Raw genomic sequence first — 18,916 nt, 5'->3', positions numbered from 1 at the left:
ACTCTTAAATACCCTATCTCCCACAAGGATTACTATACATTTACTATTTCTCTCTCACCGATTTGAATACTATGTTCACACTCTCCAGTCCTTTGTCTTACCTCAGTGTACTCTTTGTAGCCTTTGTTGGCTTCTGTTAAGCTCTCCCTTGCCTCCTTACTGCTTAGAGAGGCAGTGTACGCCTTGACCATCTTGTCAGCTCCATCCCGGAGTCTCCTCTGCAGGCAGTAGGCTTCATATAGCTCCTCGATCTGTAACAAGAGGGCCAACAGTTTACCCACTTCATCTTTCCCTCCTATGCAGAGGAAAGAGAGGCCAAAAGAAATCATTACAAAACTGTCCACAACTGAGTCTGGTCAGGGTGACAGTCAGGGAGCCCTGTCTGTGTTATAGAGCAGAACTGCAGAGCACATTTTCAAACACACACTGACATTTAAAAATGCCTCTGTTGACCAATATGCATAAGCTTTGACATGTCTGCAGTTGAGTAGCTCTACTGTCTGATTTTCCAGAATGAAATACAGTGAGAAAGCTGCAGACACACAGCAATGCACCAACCACACTGTGGTGTCCGTCTGTATCTGCTTTTACCCCTTTACCCAAGTACAGGAGAAGGACAGATCCAAGCAGGGTTCTGACAAACAGCCAAAGACTGGATCAAGATTCGCTGAGCAACCCCAGGTTCCACAGTAACTGACTGACTGACTTAGTCACTGACTGACTGACTGACTTAGTCACTGACTGACTGACTGACTAACTAATTGACTGTATAATTCACTCACTTACTCACTAACTCACTCGCTGACTGCCTTACTGACTGACTGACTGACTAACTTACTGACTGATTCACTGACTGACTGACTAACTTACTGATGAATTCACTGACTGACTGACTAACTGTCTAACTCACTGACTGACTCACTGACTCACTAACTGACTGACTGACTGACTGACTGACTAACTGATTCACTGATTGACTACTGATTACTGTTTGTAATGGGGTCAGGGATCACAGTGGTCTTACCTTGCTGAGGTGAAACTCCAGTCGTCTTATGTACCTCTCAGTCACCTTCACTTGCTGTGAGAGTGAAGCACAGAGTCACATCCCACAAATCAGCACAGACTGAACTATTTTCACATTGTATCAACCAAAGTCAATTTATGGCTCAGGCTGCAAGAACAAATGAATTTAATACACTGAAGTGTGTTAAAATGTGTAAATGCATACACAATACAACACACTATTACTTGAATCTAATTTCTTTTTTGGATTGCTGTTAAACTTCGAAGACTTCCTACATATGTTTCAAATTAAAAGTCTGCCAAAGCTGCGGGGGGCTTTCAATGTGAAACTTCTGTGCAGGAAGAGCTGAGGATAGTTTAACAGTAAAAGTGACTGGACAGAAGAAGTGGTAGAGAAGAGAAAGTAAGAAGAGCAGAGTGGTGCCTATGACATGCCTGTTGTATTCATTCACTTAGTGCTGTGGTAAACACAGTGACGTGTTGAGGTTACATCCATAGCAATTAAAAGAAAACAAAATTATGAATGCATACTTTAAAGAGGTACAGACTCAGAAATAAAGGTCTGTCTCTGATAGAGCTGTTGTACAGCTTCTTAGCAGCTGAGGTAAATATTGAAGAACTGATAGTAACTCACCTTGTCTAGTTCATACAGGAAACCCTTAGGAAGAACAAAGCAACGAGTTATTAGTATTTTTCACATTTTAATTAAGTGGCAGCACAATGTGTTTTATGGTCCCAATGTTTGAGTAGAAACATCTACTCCAGCATCACCAAGTGGTTTTACTGTTGGAAAAAGACGCTGGCAACAAAGCTACCACTATCAGCCCTGGCTAATCCCAATTTTATCAAGAAAGTTTTATCTCTACCCTATAATAAAGGTAGTGTAAAGACAGGGTCAGTTACTTTCTGATCTAGAAGGAATAATGTCCACTGAAGGATTGTTTATAACCTTTTTATGGATTTGTCACCAGGACAGCACCCAATAGGATGCTGCATTGGTCAGCAGTCAGTCACTAGGTTTTTACTGGCTCTCTCTGTGTCTTTCCTGTCATTCCACCACTGCCTGTGCAACACTACCCATAGCTACCAGGAAGTGTGTAGGAGCTACCCTCTTTCTGTTTTGCTTGGGCAGTGTCAGATGCACTTCCTTTGACCTGTAAATCAAGACTTCATTTTTCTGTGAAATTTCAATCCCACTGACATACAGAATTTCATAGTGAAAGAAGGGCTTATAAGGAAGCAATATAAACGAACATGGTGCCATTATTAAACAAAAAATTTCAGGCAGTTACCAAGATGTCAAGAATGCTTACAGTGCAGATTTAAACAGTGTTACGTTATCAACATGCCAAAACACTCTCACCCAAAAGTCAAAAAGTGAAAAAATAATTCAACAAAAGGAGACTGTGAAGCAGACAGTGACGTGTCAAGACTTGACGTACCAGTCTGGAGTTCCTCTTTGATTCTTTCATTTGTCTGCTGAGGTTGTCCAAGTCCATCTGATGAACCTGCAGGTAAGACCTGAGCGCACACACACACACACACACACACACACACACACACACACACACACACACACACACACACACACACACACACACACACACACACACACACACACACACACACACACAAAGAAGAAGAAGAAGAAGAAGAAAAAGGAGAAGAAGAAATGATTTAACTCTGCACCTGACTGTGCCTCATGATTAACCTATTGTTCTGCTCATCAGGAAATGACATATCCACCTGGCACCTAGAACAATTGACACATTTGATCATTTAGGGCTATCAGTAACCCAAGGTCATAATATTTCTCTCATTAAACCCAAAATATCAAAAGGCATTACATCACAACTTGATCAACATTATTGTGAAGTTTCATGAAGAAATTCCAAATGGAGTTGGATTTCTGCTCTGGAATCAAAATTATTATGTATACACAAAAATACTGACCACTATGTCTCCCTGTATGATATGTCAGGGGGTTAAATATGAATTACATGTAATGTAATGTAATGGTAATTGGAGCTGACTCAATGGCACTGTCCACCTGAATACTGTGTGTTTCTAGCCCAGCGAGTTTAAAGCAATAGCTCAACATTTCTGCAGTCATAACTGGGGGCTAGTGCTTTCTGTTTCCAGTCTTAGCCTGGTATACTAAAATGACAGATCGTTGCTTCATAGTTAACAGACAGAATCATACTATCGTCTTACTATTGGAAACAAAGTGAGTTAGACTGTTTTCCTAAATGTGGAACTAATCCTTTAAGTTCAAACCAACGAGCTATTGATAATGAAGATCCAACATTTGGTTATGGTGGAGTAAAAAGGCAGAAATATCTGTGATGAATGAATGAATTGACCATTTAATGGGATCTTTAAGCCTTATGTTAGCATGTTACCCACTATTTGCAGTCTGTTTAAAGTCTGTGAAAACCTTTCCAAACAGACATGGATGATGTTACAAAATCCAATCAGGTGGATTTATTATCAAATGATGACATTTCTTCTTCTAGACTTCAATAGTACGAAGTGGGAGCACAGTACTAGAACTAAGACAGAAATATTAGTCCCTGCAGCATTGTGTGTGTGTGTGTGTGTGTGTGTGTGTGTGTGTGTGTGTGTGTGTGTGTGTGTGTGTGTGTGTGTGTGTGTGTGTACTTACTGAAGGCCTTTCCTCAGTGCCTCATAGACCTGATCCAGTCGCTCTGGTTGAGGAACCTTTGGTGGTGGGTTAGACTTGGTGGACATAGTGAACATCCTGCTGGCTCTGCTGGGCTTTCTACTAAGACCTGGGGTGCTGAACACCGAGAGGTTCCTGCAACATCAGCAGCACCGGCTCATTACATGAAAACATTACACTGAAAAATATATTTTTAACATTTTAAATAATCAGTAATGAAGGGGAAACTCTCCATGATGTACCGACTTTAAGTTGGATGTTGTTGAAATTAAAGTCTCTTGTTTTTTACAAGAGATGTTAGAGGATGTTACATGATATAACAACTTAAAGTAACATATTGTGAAGCATTTCTTGTAAAATAGTTTATATATTTATATATCTCTTTTCTAGTCTTGATGACCACTCAAAGCTCTTTACAGTACAGTTTGGCATTCACCCATTCACACACACATTCATACAGTGCATCTATTAGCAGCACTTTGTTGTTCTATGAGGGCAATTCGGGGTTCAGCATCTTGCCCAAGGACACAGTTATTTTGTAATAACTGAATAATTTGTAATGTAATTAAAGAAGTTAATTAAAGAAATTCTGTACATTAAGAAATAGTACTTTACTGAATACAATGTATTTATCATTAGTTATGTACCACATAATTAAACCTGTTTTAAAAAAACCCACTCTGGACCCAGGGGTTTTAGCCATTCAAACCGATATCCAACTTCTCCTTTCTTTAAAAAATCCTTCAGAAAGTTAACGCTAATTAGCTCTGTGACTCTCTTCAGAAAAATAATGTATAGGAAGACTTTCAGTCAAAGTTTGGAGCTCATCACGGCACAGATACAGCTTTAGCATAAGTCACAAATTACATTCTCGTAGCTTCAGATAAAGGGTGTGTCTCTGTCATATTGTTAGATCTTAGTGCAGCATTTGATACTATTGATCATCACATTCTACTTCGGAGACTGTAATAGTTAATGGGCATTAAAGGAACTGCCCTGACCCAGTTTACATCTTAATTATATGATCGATTCCAATTTGTACAAATTAACACAGAGTCATCTGTGCGGACCAAAGTTTTGCTTCCAGGGAAACTGAGGAATCTGTGAGTAATCTTTGGATTTGACCTTGAAATCCCATTCAAAAGAAACTTCAAGGACTAACTTTTTTCACCTAAATAACATTTCAAAAATCACAGACGTCCCATCTCGAAAAGCTGCATAAAAATGTGTTCATGCTTTTGTTATGTCCAGACTTATTGTATACTCCAACAGTAAGTCTTTAAAGGCTCTATAGCTTGGCCATATTGCCAGCACGTGTCCTGACAAGAACCAGGAAGACAGATGACTTTTCATTTACAATACAAAGCCCTGAATGATATGGCACCTCATACCTTAGCTCATAGTACCATATCACCCTTTATCACTGCACTTCGAGAATTCAGGCTTACTCGTTTTCCCTTAAGTCTCCAATGTTGTAAATATTGGGATTTTGTTGACACGTGCATCTATTGCACTTCTATCCGTCCTAGGAGAGGGATCCCTCTTTGTTTTTTTGGTAGTTTTTTCATATTCTTGCTGAGGTTTAAGAGCAGAAGAACTTGCACCTTGTTAAGCACTATGAGACAAATTGTGAATGTAAGGTAGTGCAGCCAGGCAACAACTACTATTAGTATAAGTGCCACATCTGTGTTAATGCTGTCTGTATATGTACATAACACATCATTTCATATACACTAATAATGGCTGATGTAAAATAAGGGCTTAGGTAGTTTGTGGGCCTAATAACCTGTGTCTCAGGTGATCTTATCATAAGTGGACAGCTCTAAGTCAGCTACAGTTTCAATGAACTATGACTGAGTCTTCAAACTTTGTGAACAGAAATGTTGTGTTTATTCACAAGCGGTCACTGGAGACACACAGGTGAACTGATGAACTCAGAGCTGTCCACTTGTGATCAGATCACTGGGGATGCATGTTAATACCAGTTCTGAACAGTGTATGAATGTATTTATTTTTGCATATTTCATATGTCATATTTTCATAGATAATTTGTAAACTGTGTGAAATATGATCATGTGATTTTTCTTAAAGGGGACATAGCATGCCCATTTTACCACAAGTTGATATGGTTCCTTGGGGTCTTAATGAAATGTCTGTAACATACTTTGGTCAAGACCATGTAGGGAGACTTCCAGTGCCTTGTTACGACACAAAACCCAGGAAGCTCATTCGAGTCACTCAAGCATGACGTTTCTGACTTAGAGGAACTATAACAAAACGCGCGAGTGTTTTTCCCCAGAGTTTTTGGGTTGGTAGACATGCCAGATACCCACATTAACCTGTAGAAGCACTAACAAAGTGGAATTGTCATGCTATGTCCCCTTTAACACAAAGACTGCAGAGGATATGCTTACCAACAACTTCAAACATGTTTACCTCAGTGACTGAATGCACTGATCACAACAAGCTCATTCAAACAAACTGAAATCACTGTAAATCTGTGTCAAATGCTACAGCATTTAATTGAGGCCTCAGTCAAATGGCTTCATAATTTCACAGTCAGTTGTGAGTCTTTGTTCAATCAAAGTCATGACAGATACAACAGTGACATCAAGAAACCCTTGTGCTTATCAGGCCTGAGTGTCAGTGCAAGTTAACAGGGAAGCTACAGTACATCATAATAAAATGCCACTGTTCGATTCAGCTCATCTGCGTAAAAGCTGCTCTGTAGCATGCAATCCAACCAGCCTCAAATCTCATAAATCCAAAGTACTTCATCCAAATTATTATGTTTTTGTACATAAACATATACATACACAATTCATTTGTAAAAACAGGTTTTAAAAGAGAAATACTGGACTTAACGGATAGTTCACAGAAAAATAAAAATTCACTCATTATCGACTCACCACACCCACACAGACACACACACACACAGACACACACCCACACACCCCCTCTCGCCCAAGGGCACGCATGGTATTCACGGTCGTGTGGCTACGTCCGCTAGCTTAGCCACTTACGGTGGACTTTTACGCTTAAAACACGGTGTGAATGAACTCATTTCAAGTCAAATATGAATGTCGGGGCTTGCGGACTCTTGGATGACACCACACGAGTAGTATGGACGCATTTTATGTTTTTTCTGTTGTTTTATTACGTCTGAAGAAGTGGTCAACATTGACTTCAATTGTATTGGATTCGGCTGCAACACTGTTTACCCCTGAAAAGTTGGTGACAAAAAAAATCATATTACACCAAAAAGTCAATTCCCACACTTACACGCACGCTGAGTGTATGTGTGTGTACCTGTAGGGCTTGTCGTAGTTGTTGACTCCAGTAAAACTCTGGCTCCTAGTGATGGATCTGGAGGTGAGGCGTCTGACTGGGCGAACGGACAGGGACATGGTGGAGAGAGTTCGGGACGGACTCCCTGTTGAGAGCAGAGGAAAAGACTTGTCACCAGACTGCTGGCACCACAGCATCGGGGACACACCAATCATGTTTTTCTTCTTTGTCATCCATCACACACACATTTGAGGACACAGCTATCCTTACTCTGCAACTTTTAAAAAACTTTTTGAGGAGTTATTTGTACAACTCAAGTCTGACAGTGGAGATAGACAGGAAATAAGCAAAGACAATACAAGGGTCTCAGTGGGAATCCAAGCAGGGATGTTACAGTCACATGCACAGATTGCTTTGCAGTCGCTGCCTGTGCTCCTGCATCTGATTCACATATCTGGATCAGACAAAAGCATGCTGATATAATTGTAATAATTTTATTTGTGTATAAAACTTGATGTTTTGACAACACAGCCTGAGGCACAGTCAGGGATGGGCTTCAGTGTCTTGCCCTTGGACAATTGCGGAATGCGGACTGGAGGAGCCAGGCATCAAACCACTGATCTTCTGGTAGGAGGATGACCTGCTTGATCCCCTGAGCCACAGCTGATTTACTCTAGAGATTTAGGAGCATTTTTAAGTTATGAAGATATGAAAATGTACTTTTATTTTCCGTTTGTGTTTTACGTTCTTCTTATTCAGCAGATAATCTAATATGACTGTTACTTCTCGAATGTATAACTTAAAGTGAGTCATTTAATAATATATTAAACCAGAAGTGACCAACAGAAACGAGCAGCTGTGTTGTGTTCTGACACTATGCATCCAGCTCCATGTCTGGAGTCACACTTAGAAATACCATCATGTCAGTCATGTGAGTACAGAGTGACAGTGCAGTATGATGTCACAGTAAACACCACGGCACATTCTGCTCCTCATAGCAGCTAGACTCAGGGCTGTACAGGACATGGTGATATGGCCTTTATCTGTCTCTGGTAATAAGGTTTATTAGATGGAGCAAGAATCAACAGACCCTCCCACCAAAAAACTAACAAACACCCACATACAAACATGCCTTCATTTGAATTTGTGTACTGAAGTGTATTATCAGTGAGTCACTGTGGGACACTGCATGTTTCATGATTTGGTGGATGCAATAATAAGAAGTTGTGTTATGTTTTATCTTTGAAAACTTGTTTCAACTGGAATGGCATACCTCTGCCAAGGCTAATGTGGAATCACAGCACATCAAAGCAGTGTTTCCCATTCATTATCTAGACTACTGAATTTGTCCTGCCACAGGTTAATGAACCAACATTTTTTTTAACACTTCTCATAATAACATAAGACCTCTCTAACTTGATTGCTGCATTGTATAGCTTGGCTGCTAACAAACAGACAACAACAAAAAAATTATGAATAAGCTCCTTGGCGGAGTCACTCACATACAGGGACAGGTTGACTGAAACTGCCTGTTAATAATATAATTCTCAGCTGACAGTTTAGCTCGGAGACAAAAACTGCAGGGATGTACTGAATTGATACAGCTGTACATGGTGCTGCCAGTCGCCCTTGCTTTAACATTGTAACCTTACAACAATCCCAAAGTGTTTACCCCAGTGTGCATGAGCATTCTTTGTATGATCAAGTTTTAATTCATGGACCATAGCAGAGATAGGAAAGTTTCATGCGTGTCATGTCATCCCAATTCAAAGTGTACTGTCTGAGGAACTGAGCACACAAAGCCAAAGAGAGAAACACTTATGCTCAGTCTGCCGCACAATGTTCAAGAAAATCCAGAATTCGTCTCTTATATGCTGAGCAGGTGAATGTGCACCATGTTAAAGTCCAGTATCTTTGTCTCATACCATGGTGACCTGTGGTGCTTGTTTATAACTGTGTGTGTGTGTGTGTGTGTGTGTGTGTGTGTGTGTGTGTGTGTGTGTGTGTGTGTGTGTGTGTGTGTGTGTGTGTGTGTGTGTGAATTGGTGAATGTGACTCCTCATGAAAATTGCTTTAAGTGGGAGTTCAGACCTGAGAATTGCTGCATAAATGTAGTCAGTTTACCATTTTATAGTGCATTGCATATTCTAGAAATATGACTGTGTCTAATGTGCAACATACACTCAGTTGACAGTTTATATGCACACCTAGTTAAAACTGCTCTGCTTACATTAGGTCAACTTCATGGTCATTTGGGATGATGAAGTGGCTGATGCTGAATCAGCTGTTTCTAGTATTTTGTCCACCTGAGAACTAAAATAAATAACAGAAACATCTCTGTATACAATACAAATCAGTCCAACAGCACCACACACACTTTCCTCCAAAATGACCTCTCTAAAGCCATTTTCATAACTGAACATTAGAAGAGGAGTTATTACAGGACTGTTGCTTTAGACTGACTGAGTTTTAGATTGGAGTTCCTGGTGAATCTAACCTCTGGTATTATCAATTCTTCACACAGATCAAGATAAACCAAAAAAATTCAGAGCCTCAGTTTTCTCTGGAGAGAAACCTAGCTCCTTTCTTCTTGGCATTTCAGTCACCGCATTATGGAGCTGCTAAGACTACTAAGGCTGTCCCAGTGCACTGTGAGTGTATTCATGAAGCATTTAGAACAATATGTTGTCTAGTACACAATTTTCTCCATACAATCTAATTGGGTCAAAAACTAAGTACAGAACCTGGATTCTAATGCACAGGAGTCAGACTCGAAAAGCGGTGGCAGCTCTGATAGACAGTTTGTGTTTGTGGGTTTCCAGGCTGTTTGTGAAAGCCCATGAATATACAATTGATATAGTGAGTGTTATTGGGCATACTCTTAGTACTATGTAAAACCAGTGAATACTATCTGGATACCTCACATGTTTCTTTGTTGGCTAAGGCAACATTTTGCGGACTTATCCCTTTTCCATTTTCCATTTTGTGGCCTTAACCATCATGTGAAGTCTGTGACCTGAAGCTGTGTTTTGTTATTGTGACTTCAGTCACTGGTGGATTTTTGTCAGCTAGTGTTTTCCTACTGTGGCCTATCCACTGTCCTGTATCCTGTCTCTTCCAACAGCTGAAAAGTCTTTGCAAGATGACGCCCCCCACCCCTCTGTCAGAACAGGAAATGTCACAATCCTACAGGAAGTCAGATGCAACTGCCTCTCCTGACAGGAAGCTGAACAAAGGGAGATAGTCCTGAGGGCTGAGGTCAGTTCTGGTGGAGTTCAAATAAATCACGAGGGATGGAAAGAGTACTTAGCAGTATTTATAATCAGTAAACTGATTGTACAACTTTCACAACAATACTTAAATGTTAATCATGAAAAATGTATTCTGAATAACAACATGTTACATACAGTGATTTTTGTGTTACTTCTGCCTTAGAAAATCATTATGAAGGTATGTGTGTGTGAGAACCAGTTTGATATTTTAATGGATTTGTTGACTTAACCTGGTTTAAATAGTCACACAGACAGAGGAGTGGGTGAGAGGGGGGTGAGAGACGGGAAGAAAACCCACTTGAGAGAGAGGGGCTGAGCCTGTCTGAGGTATCGAGTGCACAAACAGAGCAGGTGGAAATGTTGGCTCATACTGGATCCAACACAATCAGCCACTATCAGCCACCAGATAAATCTTCTTGGGTTGTTGACACAGCAGTTCATCTTAGCGTAACTAATAACTCAGAGATTTAAAGGGATATTTAAATGTAAAAAATAAACTTCACTCATCTACTCACCACTATGATGTTGGAGGGGTGAGTGAAGTGTTTGAGTCCACAAAACCCTTTAGGAGTCTCAGGGGGAAACAGTGTTGCAGCTAAAGTGACCTCTTCTTCAGACGTAATAAAACAACAGAAAAAACACAACATGCCTCCATACTGCTGTCATCCAAGTGTCCGCAAGCCCCAACATTCATATTCGACTTGAAACAGCTTAATTTACACCATGTTTCAAGCCTAAATGATGATCCTACAGACGTAGCGTTGCTAACGCGTGAGTGTGTGCGGTTTTACAGTGTGTCCGTGAGAACGTGAATGCGACTCCAAGGGGGATCAGAGGACTTTCAAGCTTAAAACACAGTGTAAATGATGCCGTTTCGAGTCGGATATGAATGTCGAGGCTTGCGGACACTTGGATGACACCACACGAGCAGTATGGATGCATGTTATGTTTTTTCTGTGTTTTTGTTTAAGTCTGAAGAATGGGTCACAATTGACTTCAATTGTATTAGAACGCTGTTTACTCCTGAGACTCCAAAAGTGTTTTGTGGACTCTAACACTTTACCCACCCCTCCATCGGCATAGTGGTGGGTAGATAATGATTTAATGAGTTAATGTCCAAATCAATTTTTTTCTAGTTTAACAGCAGAAAAAAACGCACATGGTTCAAAGGGTTGTAATAAGTCCCTAATGAATAATGGGTGTGTTTGGTGTAATAAACCAATCAGAGTGGCATCTCCTGCAGGTAAGCTGCCACCTTGGTGGAATGATATTATAATGGTGGATTTGCCACGGTTGTAAATTTGCAGACAAGCAGATCATCTGTGTGTAAATAGCAGAGACTTTGAGTGTCGTGCACCTGCCTATGTAGCTGGATTTTACTATCTTGATAATGTGACCTTAAAATAACAATGAATTGATGTTGCACTGACTTCAGACCAGTGTTTGTTGGTCAATTTCTTTCTGCTGCCTCAAGATAAAATAACACCTGACCACACCTCGTGTTAGGACCAACACACCCGGGTTCTCAGATGGGTGCAGAGGCATTATCTATTTAAACAATGTGTGCTCTGGACGGAAGAATGATGACCATGTCAGACGGAAACTAGTAAAGATACTTGCATCGCTGTATCTCTAAGAAATGTTTTTATCTTATATAAAAGAGCTAAACAGCTGCTGCATACAGCAGCCAGTACATGAAAAATATCTCAAGATTATTATATAAAACTTGTGTCAACGATTCTAAAGAATCTAAATAAAAATTAAACAGCTTAAACAGCAAATCTCAGAAGCTGCACATGGATCGGATGCAGCTAAATCCGGATGGAGCTTTTAACACGGAACTGTTTTCCTGCTTCGTACACATCAACTGTTATAGACATGTGTCTCAAGAGAGTAAACTGACGATTTTTTTGTTCTCTAAATATGTAAATGTATAAGTAACATATTACAAAATGTTAAAACATGAACTGCAGACAGTGACCCACCATTTAATGTTTACATTTTTCAAAACAAATGACAAAAATGTAATCTTCTGCATTTCTCTTGTTTACCTGCTGTATCAAAATGTACTAAACCATGAAAGTATGTTCCAAACTGTGGAGTTTTGTTATGTTAAGTAACCCTACACCCTAATAAAACCAAACACCAACCTTGATGGGACGCCATGTCTTTGTCCCAGTTTAGACGGACCAGTGGTAGATGGCACATTTCTCCCCGTCACAACCCACTGTCCTGCCACCTATTTCCAGCCTTATAACAGACTTTCATTGGCTAATCAGCCAAAATCCAAGTTTAATGATCAATTGGCTCCGTTTAAACTTCAACTACTTTATCCAGAAGTCCATCAGTTAATCCAAACATACCTGATCCAAACAGTGATGCTGTCCTGCCCAATGAAAACAACAGACTCCAGTCACACCATCTCCTCTGCTATTGATGTTCTCATATAAACAGTGAGACTGTGGCTCTGTGCCACACACACACTGTGCTGAGCCAGTGTGTGACACCATGCCTATTGTTTGATGCTCTTTGGCCTCCCTCTCCCAGACCATTCTGGAAAAATGTCCGTTCGTAGGTTCACACACAGACACAGACACACACACACACAGACACAGACACACACACAGACACACACACAGACACACACACACACACACACACACACACACACACACACACACAGTTCCCCAGATGAGTAATAACATTCAAATTTGGATGCAATGACTGTGGACTAGAAACCAAACACATTAGTAATAGGTTAGTGTTTCTAATCAATGCTTTGGCATTCCTTTATGAATGGACAGTCCACAGCAAGTGTTGTTGTGTTAGCAGCAGAGGTTGGACAGAGGAGGCTCAGACAAACAGGAGCTCTTCCAACATTCACAACCACCTTCATCTTAAAAAAGACTGCATTTAGACCGGTTGTGGATGATATAGTTGCAGAAATAACTCGGGTGCTAAAATACACATACTGATGGTGTGCATCATTAACAATGCTGAAAAATGGTGCCAACAAAGACAGGAAATAACACCTCACTTCATTTTTAAAGCACCAGGAGCAGAGGCAGTGAAGCTAGTTTGAGCCCATCGCCCTCAGAAACACAGCAAGCCACTCAGACACACAATGTCACAACTAACAACAACTTGAATGTCCACACATCTGACAACAAACAAAGTGCTGCTGCTATCCCTGAGATTCAAACTGAGACATATACCGATATGAATGGATAATTCCCATGTTACTGACATAGATTTTCTTTTGACAGCTCAGGTTAATCATTTCTCAGTTCTCAATTTTGACTTAAACTGTATTGTGGCATATATAAATATTGACTAAGAAGTCAAAAGGTATCATGATAAAATTGTTCACAAAAATATCGAGAGCATTTTCATACACCACCGACAGGAAAACACTTCTTTACTCACTACTGATAAAGGCACTAAGAATAACTATGTTACCAGGTTGTTTGTTATGTCCACTAGAAGCGCTTTGTGGTGTGTGTGTGTGTGTGTGTGTGTGTGTGTGTGTGTGCGTGTGCACATGCACCCCTGGGAAAACTGGGCCTGTGGATCTCTGTCATGTAAGGAATGTCAAATCCAGACAGGCTAGCAGATCCAAGAAAACACACACACACTCACACACACTCACTCACACATTTACACACTCACACTCACACACACTCACACACTCACACATTTACACACACACACACACACTCACACACTCACTCACTCACACATTTACACACTCACACACTCACACACTCACATTTAAATATTTCAGGCAGCAGTAGTACTCAGGGTCTAAAGTTTGAAACTTTTCCTTTCAATTCATTTCAGTAGAACTACAAAAAGTTGTACGACAGAAAGTGCAGGTATGTACAGCATATTTTTCAACACCAAATATGCATTCCATGCATATCTTGCTTCAGACCACAACTGCAATTCATCCTTGCAATTTAATATACATATTTCAAACTGAAGAAAAACAGCCTTGTTCACTGCAACAGGAAACTTTATGTCAAACAAAATGTCAGTCACTGTAAATCTTGAAAGGTAAAACAAAAATACAAAAAATAGAAATTGTAACTGCAGCTTCAAAAATAATTCATATTCTTGCATATCTGCCATCACCCACACACACATGCCTGTGGTCCTCCGGTCTCAATTGGCTGATAAAATGTAAAATGATTAAATGTAAGCTTTTAAGTTGTCGCCAAGAAAATCTTTTCATATCCAGTTAGGCTAAAAATACAAGCTGAGGCGACATTGGCTAATGATATTTGTAAAAGTTGGCGAATGGGTGCAAAGTCTAACAGAAAATACAAATTAAACACAGTCTGTTTTAGAGTTGAAATGCCCGAGTGCTCTGATGACCGATGAAGCCACATCTAAGTTTTTACTTATTACTGATACAATATACCACAGTAAGGGCATCAAAAACAATCTTATCAGATTAAGTTAGGGAACAGACATACTGAGCATCACTGACTTAATCTTATTCTCAAAATTTAAAACATACAGTATCACAGTACAGTCCAGAGTGCAACAGTTTGTGCTCCACATTAACAGAATGGCCTGCATGAGTCACATATTTTACCTGAAAGACTCATCCATTGTACCATGAAAACAACACTTATCCAGCCTATCAGACAAAGGAAGAATTATAAAATCGGAAACCAAACAGGCACAGATCAGAGCAAACTGTGCCTGTATGGTTTTGTACGGGTATCTTGCATCTAATTTCAGTCTTTGTATTTGTATTTTTAGATTCCTTTAACCTAAAGATGATTATGTTGTAAAAATTAGGTTTGATTAAATGTTTGTATTTTGCAGTTAATGATAAGAAACAGTGAGGTACATTCGTCTCCAGCCAAGAACTACAAGAGATGAGGCGAATGAGGGTCCCTGCTGCCACCACAGCAGAGACAAGGGCAGCTTAGAGAATATGACAAAAACAGCTAATTGGTTTCTCCTGGTGAACTGTAGACACTGACAATACTGCATGCCTGTCAAAGTGAAAGATGGTTTCAGTTTTTTTGTTTTCCTCCCTACAAGCATTGATGCTTCATTTGATGTTCATGATTCCCACACATTTCATACACACCACCACATACGTACATACAGTCAGCTTCATAACTCCAGGCACTGTAGGAGAAGGAAACACCAGAGGGTAGTAACATCCTGAGACGAGGGCAGGGTCAGAAAAGACTAGCACAGTTTATGGCCTTGTACTGAGTCACTGGGAATAACCCCACAGCTTTACTGTGTAGCATGCTTGCTCATTTCCAGGAAAAGGACACTAGTGTCTAAAAAATAATTATCAGCACTGAAAGCAGCAGTGGACATGATGTCTAGTTTTGTGCTAAGTTGTATTTTTGTTGAATGTCCAAATACTTCAAGGCTATGATTCACTGGTATCATGTGTAAAGGAAGGAGAGGTGACATTTGCGAGATTTCCTGAATTGAAGAAAATGTTTTGACAAAAATTTAAAAGAGAGACAAACCAAGAGACTACAGCCAACAGGGAAAGTGAATATTAATATTAATATTTTCATACTGTAGCTGACAACAGCTCATATTGTGCACTGATACTATTAACATATAGTATTTACTGTGTTCATTTCCTTTTCATTTTCTTTCAAAATCTGAAAGTCACTATTTCTCCCACACTTGGTCTATGGTCGGTTTGTCTTGTTACGATTGAGATGGATTAGGACATATTATTTTTTTGCAGCAATTTAAAAGTACTATGCATATGTTCTAGCATCTTTTCACAGTGAACAATTTTACAAGGCATGTTGCACACATTTTTGGTTTTATTTTTAGATTCTTTTTGGTTTTATTTTAGACAGTAAACTGTCTCTACTTATTTTAGTTGAGAAATCATATATTATTATTATTATTATTATTATTATTATTATTAAATCATAAGATCAAAGTACGCAAGCAGGGTCCACCAAAGTCCTCAACTCACTCAGTAGCCATCTTTTCAATGCCCTTGGGCAGTTTTTGTAGAATAACAACATCAGAATCCTACTGTATTTAAATGAACAAGAGAGTCACAACTGCACATTCAATGGTCATAGAGAAATACAAAACCTCAAGTATAGATTCACCAGTCAGATTGGATTAGAAATAAACTGCTTAAAAACTTTCATGAGTTTGCCCCAAAAGAAGGATCTTTACATCTGCCAAAGAGATTAGGTTTTCACCTCTGTAGTTATAGTTTTTCCACAGCATCAATTCTATTAGGATGACTGCCCTGTCTTTATCTGTGTGCCAAATCAGTCCCCACATCCTTTAGAGGATTCAGTCTGGTCTTTTTACGAAAGCATGGCCTTCATAGAAAAGGCTGAACAGAAACGACAGTCTGCTCTTGTTTCTGTTCAGCTGTTCAGATATGTCTATATGCATCACCAACTTGTCTCACCCTTGCATCAGTAGCCACATTAAGATGCTGCACTCAGCCATCCAGATAGCAAGCTAGCTAGCTTCATCACTGGCGTGCAATGAATCCTGGGATAGGGTGGCCCAAGACTAATTCTCCCACTGAAAATCCTTTTTTGCTCAGGAATGGAAGGACACATTTCTCTGCACCGTTTGAAGGAGCCTTTCAAATGGAACAGCCTAGTCACACCCATACACATAAAGATGGACAAAATGACTGCTCCCAAAATGTGAAGCCAAAGCCACCTGGTGACAAGCTGTAGTAAAGATCATAAATCTTGCCTCCTCCATGTTAATGGATGGGACAATTAATTATTTGATGTTATTAACAATTTGTTGAAATGTCATGATTGACAGCTGAGACTATTGATTGGTTGATTGTTGTATCAAGGGGACCGCTATACCGCGGCTCCATCCCACGATGGCTACTGCCTCTGCCTCAAATGTATAAGATGGTGTATTCATCTTAGCTTAATTTCTGAATAGTGCAGGGAGGAAGTGATGACATAGTCTATGGTCGCAATCGTTGATCAAATGCAGTTCCTGAAGGATGCAGCATTTGAACTGGGATACAGCTTTTGTACGTCTTGACCATTGATAATTATGTAAAAGAGTAGGTTCACTTTATTTAAAACATATAACGAGAAGGTAGAGGGATGTAGGTCACAGTCATTCAAAATTCAGTCTTTTAAAAAAAATGCCATTTTGGTTTTACAGAGTGAGGGCTACAAATCACAGTGACTGTTTCAATGTCAGCACTTTAGTGTTGGACAAGACAGACTTGAAAAAATATGAACAACATTTAAACTCAGTTAACAAATGTGTATAAAGTAGATCTCACATGGACATACGTATGGAACCACAACCCTGGCTGCACTTGCTATGTCCTGGCAGTGGAATAGTTGCATGGTCCTTTAAGGTGGAGTGACCCCGCTAATCTCTTCATTAGCAGCAGGAACACTTTTGTCCTGTTTGTATGTTGCTATGTTGAGAGGAAAAGCATTCACTGAATCCCCATTCACTGAACTTTACAGAAGTTATTGGTTTGTAGGTGTTTGGAGTGGTCTTTGGCCATCAACTCAAAATAAGTTACACACATGTTAACCAGCAACAAGTTCATCCTGACAAACATTGAGTTAATGATTAGAGATGAGCTTGTCTCACTGAGCCACACTACACAGGTTCATACCTCCATATCCACTGTACATGGTCGTTGTGGTGGTTGAAGTTGAGTCTTCCTAGAGATGGTCCCACCCTGTTCCAGGAACAGGCGCTCAATACTCACTGCAAACAGACTGACTCTTGGGTCTGTATACTTTCTGATTTCTTGCTTCCCTTTCTTTGACTTTGTCACTGCCTGTAACATCTGTCTCTCTTATTTTGTTGAGCAGTGGGAATAACTACGTCCGTCTTCTCTTTTAGTTCACTCCTCTTCTCTCTAGCGGGGTATGTTTCCCCTTTCTTGCGTCCCCCATCTCCACTATCACAGTTGATAACACTTTGTCCACTCTCCTACTGATCCCCTCTCTTGCTCTCTCTACCGCACTGATAAGACGAGGAAGGGGAGGGAGGGTTGGGGGAGGTAGGAAGGGAGGAGGAAAAAGGAAAAGCAAGGCGGTCCTCCCTTCGCTTCCCTGCTGACATCACCAGTTTTTCCTGCCCTCCCTGTTGAACAAATTGTTTTTGACCACACAGATAAAAACACTACATAATTCTTCTCCCAACATCCTCCCACCACAGTGAGAGTCAATATAAACTTTTTTTTTAGTTGTTTTTACAGCATCAATTGGGTGTCAAAACATTAATAAGATTCATACAATAAATCAATAATGATTATAATAATGATAATTTAACATAAAAACACAGTGATAATACTTCAGATTTGCCTGGTCATTGAGTACCTCACTACTAGTAAGATTATATAGAACTTTGACTTGTATTTTTAGTTGTACACAAGTTTCCTTGGGCTGTGCCAGCATTGTGAGAATGGGACATATGATAGAAAAGTGCTATATATAGAAGTGCTGAATGAATGTGTGTGTGGAAGGTGCACGACTGCGTTTTATTGACAAGTGGTTGCAAACTTTCCCAGCACAATGTTGCCCTGTTCAGTGTCAGTGCATACAGTGTGTGTCAAACTAAAGCCGCTTCTAGAGGGTACATAATTTGATTAAGTGAAAAGTTTCATTTCTCATCCAAG

The 18,916-nt window shown here is 39.9% G+C and overlaps 1 protein-coding gene across 5 annotated transcripts in view; it reads right to left on the bottom strand.

The window, feature by feature from the left end:
• ripor1 (RHO family interacting cell polarization regulator 1) overlaps positions 1-18,448 on the bottom strand; it is a 33,917-nt gene extending 15,469 nt beyond the window's left edge. For 2 of the 5 annotated variants that reach the window (XM_034587321.1, XM_034587320.1), the window contains exons 1-7: positions 17,906-18,445; positions 7,016-7,139; positions 3,689-3,841; positions 2,466-2,544; positions 1,658-1,681; positions 1,025-1,078; positions 102-251 (exon numbers count right to left, since the gene is read on the bottom strand). In XM_034587321.1, the coding sequence (XP_034443212.1) occupies positions 102-251; positions 1,025-1,078; positions 1,658-1,681; positions 2,466-2,544; positions 3,689-3,841; positions 7,016-7,139; positions 17,906-17,924 (603 nt within the window). In that variant the 5' untranslated portion in view covers positions 17,925-18,445. Of the gene's footprint in view, positions 1-101; positions 252-1,024; positions 1,079-1,657; positions 1,682-2,465; positions 2,545-3,688; positions 3,842-7,015; positions 7,140-17,905 lie in introns of all 5 variants that reach the window. The other 3 variants (XM_034587322.1, XM_034587323.1, XM_034587324.1) reach the window with 3 other exon arrangements.
• Positions 18,449-18,916: the final 468 nt, after the last annotated feature.

Source organism: Hippoglossus hippoglossus, chromosome 6 (genome assembly GCF_009819705.1).
Source record: "Hippoglossus hippoglossus isolate fHipHip1 chromosome 6, fHipHip1.pri, whole genome shotgun sequence".
Classification (NCBI taxonomy): domain Eukaryota; kingdom Metazoa; phylum Chordata; class Actinopteri; order Pleuronectiformes; family Pleuronectidae; genus Hippoglossus; species Hippoglossus hippoglossus.
Note: the sequence above shows the minus strand (reverse complement) of the source record. Positions and strands in the feature narration are given on the sequence as shown.